Source organism: Pinus tabuliformis, chromosome 8 (genome assembly GCF_031772625.1).
Source record: "Pinus tabuliformis cultivar Carrire ecotype Pingquan chromosome 8, CPIR1, whole genome shotgun sequence".
NCBI classification, from domain to species: domain Eukaryota; kingdom Viridiplantae; phylum Streptophyta; class Pinopsida; order Pinales; family Pinaceae; genus Pinus; species Pinus tabuliformis.
The window spans coordinates 1,025,606,342-1,025,619,129 of NC_142294.1; the positions used below are offsets into that span (position 1 = coordinate 1,025,606,342).

General features: G+C 36.2%; 1 protein-coding gene across 1 annotated transcript in view; it reads right to left on the reverse strand.

Annotated features, from left to right (window-relative positions):
* Nucleotides 1-1,028: 1,028 nt before the first annotated feature.
* The window catches only part of LOC149238871 (uncharacterized), a 35,420-nt gene continuing 23,660 nt past the window's right edge, over nt 1,029-12,788 (reverse strand). Inside the window, exons 2-4 of the mRNA XM_089367043.1 lie at nt 1,530-1,781; nt 1,219-1,324; nt 1,029-1,084 (exon numbers count right to left, since the gene is read on the reverse strand). Of these exons, the coding sequence (XP_089223169.1) occupies nt 1,046-1,084; nt 1,219-1,324; nt 1,530-1,781 (397 nt within the window). The 3' untranslated portion in view covers nt 1,029-1,045. The remainder of the gene's footprint in view (nt 1,085-1,218; nt 1,325-1,529; nt 1,782-12,788) is intronic.

The following is a 12,788-nucleotide window of genomic DNA, read 5'->3' on the forward strand; positions in this document are numbered from 1 at the left end:
ATAGTTGCATAGTTTGTTTTGCAACCCACACCTGCATAGTTTGTTTTGCAACCAACAGTCACAGTAGAAGGCTAAACAAATGGCATGTGCCCAAGAAATTTGTATTTTTTGGGTTCTTTTAAATGAGTAAATTTTAGGGCTTTGGTCCAATAATAATATAGAAAATTCTCATTTCAATCTTAAAAAATATAAAAATATAAAAGTTACAAAAACTTTGCACATATCAAATTTTTATGTGTTCAATTTGACAAGATTAATGGTGCAAGACGAAAACAATAGTCTCTGTCATAGGCAAGGACTAAAAACAGATCTACTAAATGGGTCTAAAACATTTTATAGATAAGACACAAAGGAATCTCTCTTCATAACCAAATATCAATTTTGGAGTTCTCGAAACAAAATAGAAAAATTGATATCTTTTATTTCTTAATATTCAACCATATTCCTTCACAATCTGAACGGACATAATCCACGTTCACATCAACGTTGACATCGAGATCATCGATATGTTCTTCACTTACACATTTTGTTTCTTGAAAGTCTACAACCTGTGAAAAATATGCATACTCGGGTTCATATGATGTATTACTTCTCAATCCTTTTGGAGGACATGTTAACACTACATACCAATCAGTCTCAACTGTATCTTGTACATAGAATACTTGTTTAGCTTGTGATGCTAGAATAACTGGATCATCTTGCCAATGATTTTGACTTAAACATTTCTTTATATTCACCACTGTAAAGCCCAAATCATCAGTTTTGATCCCTCTCTCATTGTATACATCAATCCAATTAAATTTGAACGTTGTGTACTCCACACAAAAATAGTGCAATGTAATTATTTCTTCTACCACTCCATAAAATGTTTTCTTTTGAAGTACAGGGTTTGCATCTTTGGAACTTGACCTCATCATTGTTTGAGCTTCCATACACATGCCACTATTTTGGGTGGTTCTCTCATTCTCTATGCTTTTTGTATGGAATCTATAACCATTGATTAGGAATCCCTTGTACTTATTCATGAATTTCCTGGGGCCATGCACTAGCCATTTAAGTGTATCAGACACCTTTCCATCTCCACCTGTACAGTTTTAGATTTTTAAATGTAGTTAGAATTCATACATTCAACCTCTGAAAAAATATTTAATTTCCTACATGACAATATTCCCATATACTAATTTTTAAGTACACTTATAACATAAATAATATTGTTACCTGTTGTTTAAACCAACTAGTAAAATTATGGGTGTGGATTTTCTGCAATAGAGCTTCATCTTTTTTCGTTTGAGTAATTGAGTTGGCAATCTCCATTTTGTGTGTCCTAATTCAACAATTATGGACAATAGATACGGTGGTTAATGTGTTTTTATAAAATATGAATAAAATATTTTTAAAGGTAAAATATGTTAATCTATCCATGGATCTATGTTTTGTTATACCATAAATAAACAAACAAAAAATTACAGGCCAAATATGTTATTTACTCTATCCATGGATCAACTTCATTTGTGTGAAATAGAACCCACCTATGGGCTTGTTCCCAACTAATGTCATCCAGTTCTGAAGGAATTGGAGCAGATAATGGCTTTCCATCAAGGATAACTTCTTCAACTTCCTCATCCCACACTTCATTTCGACCATGTGTGGATCCAATAGCTTCCATACCTTTCAAGTATCCTCCACAAAAAGTTATCGATTCCTCCACTGTATAGCTTTCAACAATGCATCCTTCAAGCCTATTGTTGTTCTTAACATAACTCTTATATACTTTCATGTTCCTACAAAATGAACAAAAGAGAATTAAGTAATGTCAAAAGCTTTCAAAAAAAATCATCTTGTTGTTTTGCTTGATAAAAAGTAAAGTTTCGCGTACCTCTCAAAGGGATACATCCATCTATATGAAATTGGGCCACAATATCAAAGCTCACGTACCAAATGTACATTCAAATGCAACATTATATCGAAGAATGAAGGAGTAAAGTACTTTTCAAGAAAGCACAATGTCTCCACAATATCATTTTCCAACTTGTCAAGACACTCTACTGAAACTGATTTTGCACAGATTTTCCTATAAAAGTAACAAAGCTTACAAAGCGTCTTTCGGACAACAATTGGCAACACATGATGCAAAGCCACTAGGAGGAGTTGTTGCATTAGAACATGGAAATCATGTGCTTTCATACCATGGAACTTAAGATCTTCCATAGATATATGATTTTTTGGATTAGAGCTGTAACCATCTGGCACCTTTAACATGAAAAGAACATGACATAGGGTTTATTTCTCTTTCTTTGAAAGAGTATGTGTTGCAGGTGGAAGGAATATTTTTTTGTCCTTTAACTTCTGGCCATAGTGATTTCCTCAAACCCATTTTTTTCAAGTCATCACGTGAGTTTTTTCCATCTTTGGACTTCCCTTTTATATCCAAAAGAGTTCCAAAAATGCTTTCACACACATTCTTCTCCACATGCATTACATCTAAATTGTGGCGTATTAGGAGTTTCTGCATTCCAACACATCAAGAATATCATAACAATATTTAATATGGACAAATAGATCAACAATAAATTCAACCAAAAAATATAATCACAATAAGCTCAACTAAGCAAGTTGCGTCCAATAATTAGGCATGGTTGATGGGTCTACATACCTCCCAATATGGTAGATTGAATAGAATTGATTGTTTCTTCCACACCACAACATCAGTCTTTTCACCTGTTTTATTGTTTATTTTCCTTTTATTTGATTCAATCTTCCCCCAAATTGCTTCCTTTCCTTTTGTTTCCTTCAAAATATCTTATACTTTTACAATTGGAGGGGCATAATGATGCTCCTCCTTTCCATTAAGCGGTTCCTTTTGTCATTAATAGTTTTCACATGCTGGGCTATCAATAGGGTGGCACATTTGACCATCATTGCTTGCATTCTCATGATGCCACCTCATTTTTTGTGACATGTCTACAGAGCTATAATGAAAAAGATTTTTATCATTTATATAATATATTATCATACAATAACACTACGACAAATGGTAAAGAAAATAGAAGAAGGGAAAACTTGAATAAAATTATAGTGTTCAAGATCATACCTATACATTCTTTTTAGCCTTGGTGCTATGGGAAAATATCTTAACACCTTGGCTAGAACACCTTTCCACACCTTTTGAGATTGAGCATCCACCTTCCATCGAGATTTTCCACATGTTGGGCATTGATATTTACTTTCATAACTTCCTCGATATAAAATGCAATCATTTGGACATGCGTGTATCATATCATAGTTTAATCCCAATGATTTTATCAACTTTTTTGTAGCATATGTAGAATCTGGAAGTGTGTTATCTTTAGGAAGCACATATTTTTGCAATTTTAACATTTGGTCAAAACTTGTATCAGACCATCCACTCTTCACTTTCAGATTATAGAATTCTACAGTGGCTGATAGTTTTATGAAGTCAACACAACCTAGGTACAATGGCCTCTTGGAATCTTCAATAAGCTTCTTATATTCATTAAGCTTGTTTAGTACATTTGTTGATGCCAACCCCTCATTATCACAACCCTCATTGATGTTTTGATTAAGACATTGATTGACATCATTCATTTCAGGCATTTGATCATCGACAATGGTTGCATCATCATCATCATTTAGAGGTTCACTATCGTTCTTAAACAATGTTTCATGCTCATCAACCTGATTATGATAGTCATGTTCCACAACATGTTCATAGCCCTATTAATAAGAAAATTAAAATTTATGTTAATAATTTTATGGTTTTATGAAAATTAAAATCAATAGCATTTGGTCAACCTAGTCAAATAGGGCCCTTGACTAATATGAAATGGCTTACCTGTTGAGATGAAATATGCTCGAGAACTTCAAGTGGCTCATTTTCAAAATGTTGTCTGTCCTTATCAATAATAGATGGAATCTAAAGGAGACAAAGAAAAAAATTGGAGTTTGCACATATAAAAATAAGGGATATCTTTACTGTAAAACATATAAGGTTGAAACTATATCAATTCAAACTTTTTTCAGGATACCTGACTGAGAATTATCTCTCCATGCAAATACCAAATGTTATATTGTTCTATTATACCATCACAAATCAAGTGCTCTCGTACTTTATCAAATGTTTGTACTTTCACTATGCCACATTTATTACATGGAAATTTTGTGGACATCTTATTCCTTGAATGCTCCGCGACAAACTTTAAGAATTCCTCAACGCCATCTCTATATTCTTTTAGTGTCCTACACATAACCAGTTTCAAGTCATATAAATTTTATTGAGCACAAGTTACCACTGATACTTTTTTTGCATATCACAATGGATAATCAAATACACAAACTATACCTGTTTTTCAATTTCATCCAATTTCTTTTGTCCATTTGATAATATGGAAAAATATCCTTTGAATTGTGTCTACAAAGAACTATATAAGTTAGTTGATACTAAAGATAGATCACAAGTAAACTAAAGATCGATGTTGCTGAAAATAAGCCTATATTTGTAACAAAAAATTAGTAGCCCTATATAATGACACATCAGATGTAATAGAACCTTCTAATGGTGTATTTATGTTGGTGCAATCCACTGTTTTGCTGGTATATGACTGAAAGGGCCACATTTATTCTAGACCTACTCAAGGTTATAGTGTATTTTTTATCAGTCCTTTGGTACGACGCTAACCACTTATTAGAGGAACCTAAAAATGTAGAGACAATCTAGCAAAGCCTGAAGTTAAATTGCTTTTGTTTCCACACAAGTGAATGGATAGCTCCCCGAATGTGTGGTTTTGAGGGCAAAGTATATAAGAATTTGATTGAAGGTGAACATTAAAAAGGCATTGTTGAATTGCGGTAATGGACCTGAAAGAGGAATTGGCATTCACACTTAACCTTGGAAATTATGGGTTCACTTCAAGCAGCATTTTATTTCCTCAAAAGCAAGCTACAGGCATCACTATATTTGGCATCACTGTATTAGCAATGCCTCGTTATACCTCTGTCCACGATATCTTCAACATATTCATTCTTCTATGGTCTATGGCTCATCAAAATGGATCTATAATGGTGTGGCAGTAACTCACTATGACTACATATCGCCTCTATATGCACCTTCTCAAGAAGTCTGTTCAAACCCAAATGTGATTCTTTAAGGCTCATATTTTTTTAAGGAATGGCTTATCTAAGTCTTGTATGTATCCTCCAAACTGCACTCTAGACTCTGTTAATGGAAATTCTTGGTCGTCCTATATTAGCCATGACACAATGAATAAGTTATTAGCGATGTATATGTCATATGGACAGTAACACTCAACAAAACTCATAACAGTGGCTTAAATTCTAGACAATAAACCTCATAAATTCTAATGTCAGTGGCTTTCCTAGATGAAGGCAGTAAGATATATGGAGACTAATGTAGTGATAAGAATATGTGCTGATAGTATGAATCTTGCACTTCCTACAGTGACCTGATCAACACACACACACACACACACACATATTCACAATTCAAACTGCTTATATCAGGTGAGTCAACCTGTGGAGATGTTGATTTACAGTAGGTTCATTGTGATCGCAGAAATAGACCTCAATAAATTTTTGGTCACAAGTAGTGGAAGCATTTCATTTTTGCAAAGACAATCCTTTCTCAATTTGAGGAGAATTAGTCTCCCTGAAATCTTATATACCCAACATCAAGTACCAAAATAGGAATTCTGTTGAAGTCATCTCTCAAGAAGAAGTGGTCCTCCTAGAAGTTTGCAAGATCTGAAGATATCATAAAAGTAAAAAAAATAAATAGAATTCTGAGCAGTGATCTTTCTTGGTTACCTCACAGTTATATGTACGTGGTACTATTCTATGTATGTCACCTCAATCTCCCCTCTATTTATGGTCCAGCATTATGTATGACATCGCTACTGCTTAGTAGCAATGGTGATACATTATTGTACCTTGATGACAATGTTACAATCTTGTTCACAATCGAAGTAGTGAACAAGACAGATATGAACTCTGGAAAGCTTGATTGTCATCCTTTCAAAGGTTATCTTCTTTAAAGAAGTTACAAATATCTCTCAGCTAATGAGTTAATAATTGGGCTAATGAGATATTGAAGCTTCTGTCTTCAGCAAAGAACACGTGATCCTAAATTTAACATGGTATTAGAGCCAAGTTGAGGACAAGCCCAAGTAGGAGTGAACGTAATTATGAAAAGTCTCTGCGGCCAAGTAATCATCTTGGAGATCGAGCTGCTAGCCCCCTTGAAAGAATACACTACACGTGAAGCAACTCTATCAAGTATTCAATCTCCACAGCCTTGTTGACATAGATATTCACTAGTTCTGAAATTTCAATGCAATTCTGAAGTGGATAGGCCGAAGTGTTAATGACTATTTTGGGTTTATTTTTTTTCTTTGGTTCGATCTGGTTTACTCGATGGACTATTTTAGACTTCTAGACACACAATTCTATGGTCTCTGTGGTATGGCTCAACCCCTTATCTAGGGAATTCTACTGTGCAAAGACAAATTAATTTTTGGAAGTTGGCCTGTATATAATGCTGCACTAATTTACAGACTTGTATGCTAATACTGCTACCTCCAACAATTGTTTGGCATACACACTAATTTGAATACCTGAGTGCTAACATCCATATTAAATCTCTGTTCCAGAACTCATATACTTTTGAATGATCTCGGGCACACTAGTTCCATTCTTGTGAAGTCCTCTGTCATGACAATGTTTCGCTCAAGTGTTTTGATGCTTAACTTTTGATCTAAATTTCTGAGGCCAACACTATCTGAATATTTTTTTGGAATTTGCATACTTGACAAAGTGTTGAAAAGTGTTATGTTGAAAATAGATCTTGAGGATCTAGACACAAGCTTAGCTCTGTGGCATCAAATGCAAGAAACAGTTCGGTCCAGTCTATGTATTGTGTACAAAATTGTGGTGTATTCCTAAATTAATACAGCAAGCCATATCCCTTATAAAGAGACCTATGACATGAGCATATAACTTGCTTCCTATGGAATACATTTCAATGTAGAACTTGGAGAACGTGTGGCAAAACATGTTATAGATCTAGACTCCACAAATGCTACTTATTATGTGCTTCTATCCAACATCTACACAAAGGCTGGTAGGTGGGATGACATACAAAAGGTTAGGAAAATGATTAAATATAGGAACAACAAAAATATGACAAAGTGCAACTCGATTGAGCTAAAAAGAAAGACCTATAATTTCCTCACTGGAGACAAATCACACCCACAAACACCAAAAATATCTTCAGAGTGGGAGAAAAACATTTGATTAAGTCTCTTGTCCAACACCATTCAGAGGAATTTGTAAAGAAATTCCCTACAAAAAGGATAGTTGACAAGAGTGTTAAGAAATAGCAAAGGAAGCCATGTAATATATAAAAAGGATGGAAGCAAATGTTGTGTAAAGGCTTATCTGGACAACTCATTGGATTCTATAGCTAAACAAATTGATAATATGGTTACATATACACAGAAAGAATATTCCTATCATATGCATGAGCGTCATCAATAGGATAAAGAATTAGCAACCATCAGTGCTAAAATAGGTGACCCGACCTTTGACAAGGAAAGTAAATACCTTGGGAACTACCCAACTGATAGACATATTGTCATAAACAAGTAATTTTCCTATAAGAGAACCATTTACATTTGTAACGGACAGAAGGTTGCTTTTTAAGCAGATGCTTCGAATTCTATGGCAAAAATCATGTATGTAAGAGCAGGGAAAAATTACAAGCTCAAAGCAGATGTTGTCCGAGTATATGCGACATTGTCATAAGATCTTTGGATATTCAACATGGCATAAACATCTTTGGTTGTAACGAGTATGGGAATGTTCTTCCTAATCCCCTCATCAAGTGGTTTGCTGGCTGAGAGTATTCAGAGGAATCAAGTGACTCAAACTATCAAAATGTTGCGTAAGGATGATGTGGTTTTTTTAGCAAGTTGTTTACATTTAAGAATGGTGACAAAGGTATATTTGGAGGTAGAGATGAAAAGGCTAAATTGTTTTATGCTCTAGAGCCAAATGGAAATGAGACTTTGTTGTGGCAATACTGGGATGATTTTTCCAGAATTGTATGAGATCTACCTAGTTTCATCGAGCCTTGAAGAAAGAGGATTCCAAACTTTAAAAAATACAGGTTCATCTATTTAGCAGATTTATATGGTAAATTAAAGGACTATAACTTATAAGTATTCTGTGGGCCAGCCAGAGAACCTTTGGATCATATGCTTAGAATGGGTTTGTCTCCAAATTGTGCCACATACATTATATAATATATTGACTCATGGATATATGAAAGGGACTAATTGCAGCAAGTTTACAAGCTTCATGATGACTTGTTTGACAGGGGTGAAATTTTTAATGATGCTGGAATCACTGTAGAGATGGAGTCAAAGGATTATCAAGAAATATTAAGGTGCAAATGCATGTTTTTCCAGTACACATGCAAGATAGAAATAGAAAAATCATAATATCACTTAGCCTTTGGCTGCGGTATAAAATAACATTGGATTTTGATGGTTCTTGTCCATGGCATTCTTATCTTAAAAAATGAATTATAGGTTAGGGTGTGCCTTGAGAAATGCATTGTTCTATATTAAAAATATATATATACCAAAACTTGGTTGGAAAATTTCCATATGGTGGGTTGAAAATATGTTACAATATTGATGGAGGTTGAGTTGAAATCGCCAACCTATATTGTTTTAAAGCTGACAAATGAGATGATATACAAACAATTGGTTTGTAATATGATTTAAATCACATCAACTAACCCAGGTATTTGTTATGCCATCAATTATGTCTATTGTTTCATGGCAAAACCCAAAACTGATCACTGAAAGCAACAAATAGAAATATGAACCTGTTCCAACTATAGCAAAGATGGTCACCTTTAAAGTTCTTATTATTATGAAAATTGGCCTACTGGAAACAAAAGATATTTACAGTGGTTGCATCAAAAAGAGTTTTTCCTCCTACAAAATTTCTAGCTATAGCTTCGAAGGGAATTACCCTTGGGAAAATAGTAGGTATTTCTGGAGTTCATGTTCATACTACTGCAAAGACAACAACTACACCATAAAGACTTTGAGCAACAATTCACGACGTTATAGTAGCCACCGAATGGTCGAGCTTGTCGGCTATGGGAATAGCCTTTTATTGCATTGTGGATAAAATATATGGAAATAAACAAGAGGTAATCCTTGGGTAACCTTGGGTGGCAACATTCTGGCTTATACAGGGCTTTTAGTTTCCAGAGATGGAGTAGAGTGTGTTGTTGAATCTGCTCATGCAATGACTACAATAGTAACTATATTTGATCACATATCATGTGCAAGAATCATCTTGATATCCAAGATGGGTATTTAGAGAGCTTTAGATTGAGACTAACTCAATACTCTAAGAAGCAGGATCTTTAGGTTGTTAGCAAGTTATTGCATGATGATATATCCCTTCTTCTCTCCTCCTGGGGCAGTGGATACGAGATCCTTGCCATATTCCTTTGAGAAAATCGGCGATTTATATCTTATGTTCATGAGTTAGAGACAAAGCTTTGTTGTAGTATCAGGAACATAAATGAGGCATTCCTATAGTTAGATCATTAGCCTCTCCATTACTCCCACTAATGAGGAATGCAGGCTCAATATTTCAAGGTTTTACTTTTCCTAGAAAAGAAAATGCAACTTGTATGAGTATTTGAGGGGAGATAAGAGTGGTTTTGCTAAGAGTCAAGAGGTCCTCTATGCATATCTTTCCAATATTTGTATTGAGGAGATCCAACCGCTTTATGCTCAACTTCTACATGAGTTAGACAACTACATTCTTAGCTACTTTGCATTTCATTGGGACCCTTCTAAATATATTATTGACCAGGTTCTACATGGTAACTGCAATTCACAGAAGCTCTGGTCTGTCATGTTTTCTGCCACTGGGTAAAATCCTTTATGAAAATATGCATTATTTCTGTTAAGATTTTATGGTCAACGAGATTTTAGAATGTTAAGCAGCATTCCAAATAATCAAGATTGGGGGATTATGGTTATCAAGCATTCTAAAAGCTTCTTTCTTGAACTAGTTCAATATTGTTAAAAAAACAATGTTTTAAATTGGCTATAAAGACTCAAGATATATATGTGATTTTCTACTCTGTTGGACATAATGAAATCCATTGTGAATCATTAAAGGATTACTATTAAGATGAATGTAGCAGTGTTGGTGGATGCCCATAGTGAGAAGATTTGTGCTTCTTCTCACTAGGGGTGGAATGGGTTTTGGAAAAAGTATTGTAGTCAAAGATATTCTTAAAGGCTATTCTGGTCAAGAAATGCAGTGGTAATAGAGGCAGATGCATTCAAGAAGAAATATGTTGTCTATCAAGCTTTGAATTCTTATGGGCATGATGATTTGTTGGAAACTTCTAAACTAGCACATAAGTGTCCACTGGTGCAACAACATCTCTTTTGGTCACCACCTTGAAAGAAGGTCATGATGTAATACTTGATGGAACTATGTCCTGGGAACCAATTTTACTGCAGACAATTTCAATGGCCTGAGATGTTCAATGGTATGAATATCGCATGAGTCAAAGGTTTCAAGTAAAGAGATCTAACCCTAAATAGCAAGATGGTGCACTTTTCAGGACATATGTCAACATTTTCAATAGTTGTTGGAGGATGCTGCCATGAAAGACACTAAAGAAAAGATACCAACAAAAGGGCATTGTGAAGAGGTGGTTTTCAGTAGCAAAGAGGTGCTTCATTGACAAGATGAAACCAACATCTTGAGTGCTTTTCCCAATGCTATTATGTGCATTAGTTACAACAGTATGAGGACACTATATCTTGTCTAAACATAGAAACATCTAAGGCACTAAGAACCACTATATTATGACCTCCTATGGTAGATATGGCAGAATCCTATTTTGAAACTTGCCCAACATTAGAACCCTGACATGATAGAAAGTGGATATATGGTGGATTATCTATTCCAGAAGGAATAATGATAGGGCACTTATACGCAAAATGTTCCTTGCTCATTAACTAAAATTTTACCTTGAGCATTACATGGTTGTTTTGCTCTTTTGAAGAAGAATATGTTTATGAGTTAATTATTCCAATAATTAATCCTATTTTATTTGATGTCTTATCAGGTACGTTGGAAATTGTGTTGGATTGCACACCCGTCAATGCGGGGCATGACGAAGACCTCTGGATCTTGTTAGTGCACAAGGAATTGAGGATGCCCTGAAATAAAGACATCACTGTAGGATATGAATAGTGGTCTTGCAATGAACGAGATTCATCATCCTCCAGACTAGCAGCAGTTAGAATCCAGCAACGAGATGCATCATACTGAACATAGTTAGTTCAGTATTTGGGATGCTTTTCTGTTTTTGATGCAGTGGCAACAACAGTTGGAGAAGGATGCAGTGCAGATGCAGTGTTGGCAATGGCAGGGCCAATAGCAGCACAGATGCAGAATTTCAGAGGGAGTTGCAGTATGGATGCAATGTTGGTAGTGGCAGGGTCAACAACAGTACAGATGTAGAATTTGCACAGTAGTTGGTGCACATGATGTTTGACATCAGCAGCTCAGAAGGAGATGTTACGGAACATAGTGATGCTCCAGCAAGGTGCATTGCTAGAGCACTTTCCTCGCTAAGAGGGAGTGTTGATTTCTGGTAGCATTAGATGTGCTCTTGATCTGAATCGGATCCACAAAAGACTGTCAGGAACCTTGACTGTATCAAGTTGAACAAATCCTTGAAAATTCCAAAATAGCGATCGAAAACACCCTGAACCAGTGGCTATGGCAGCCGACATGGAACGACAAGGACCTCAGCCAAATCGCGCTGACCGAGGCCCATGGAGACTGTGCGGGATGCCAAAATAGCCCCTGGGAGTCCCGGATCGGGAAAAGGAGCTGATTTTTGATGGCCAAAATGGGAAAGCCTAAGCACTCGGTCGCGTGGGGGGGACTAGAGGACTACAGGTAGAGAAACGAAAAGCACCAACGTACGAAGGTGGGACCCACGACCTAGAAACCAGTAGTTTTGATAGGGGCACCCTTGAACAGTAAGAGGTTTTGGACAAGAGTGGAGTGATCCCATACACCGAGCGACGTGTGGAGGCAGAGGAGAGAGAAAAACCGCCATTGATGGTGCGCTATCGGTCGAGTAAGTCAACCATTATCAATGTGCGTATGACGTCAGATCTTGAGGAGCCCAAATCGGACGGTTGATATTGTGCCCAATAGAAGGAAGCGAAATCGACAGGGAATTAAGCTGCGATTTAAGGGGATTTGGAATATGTTTGACCACCATGACAGAGAAAGAACGTATCCACGACATAACCGAAGAAACGAATCGACGAGCAGGCTGACACTGTTCCAATGGGGATGCGTGGATACTTCTTGAGCATTCATGCTGACGCTGAACAGGCATAGGGATCAAATGACTAAAGCCATGAACGAAGACAGTCGAATTCAGATTTAGAGAAGAGGAATAGAGAGGAGTCCAAGCGGCCAAGAGAGACAGTGAATAGTGAACCCTGAGAGGAGGACTGAACACAGAGAACAGTAAAGACATGCAAAGGAGACAGAGGGCCGAGTTGACCACAGGCAGCGTCGAGCACCAGAGCGCTTGAAGATTCAAGCCTTTCCCTAGAGGAATCTGTCCGGACTGAGCATCACATTTGGCTCTTTCCACTGTAGACCAAGGGTCATAG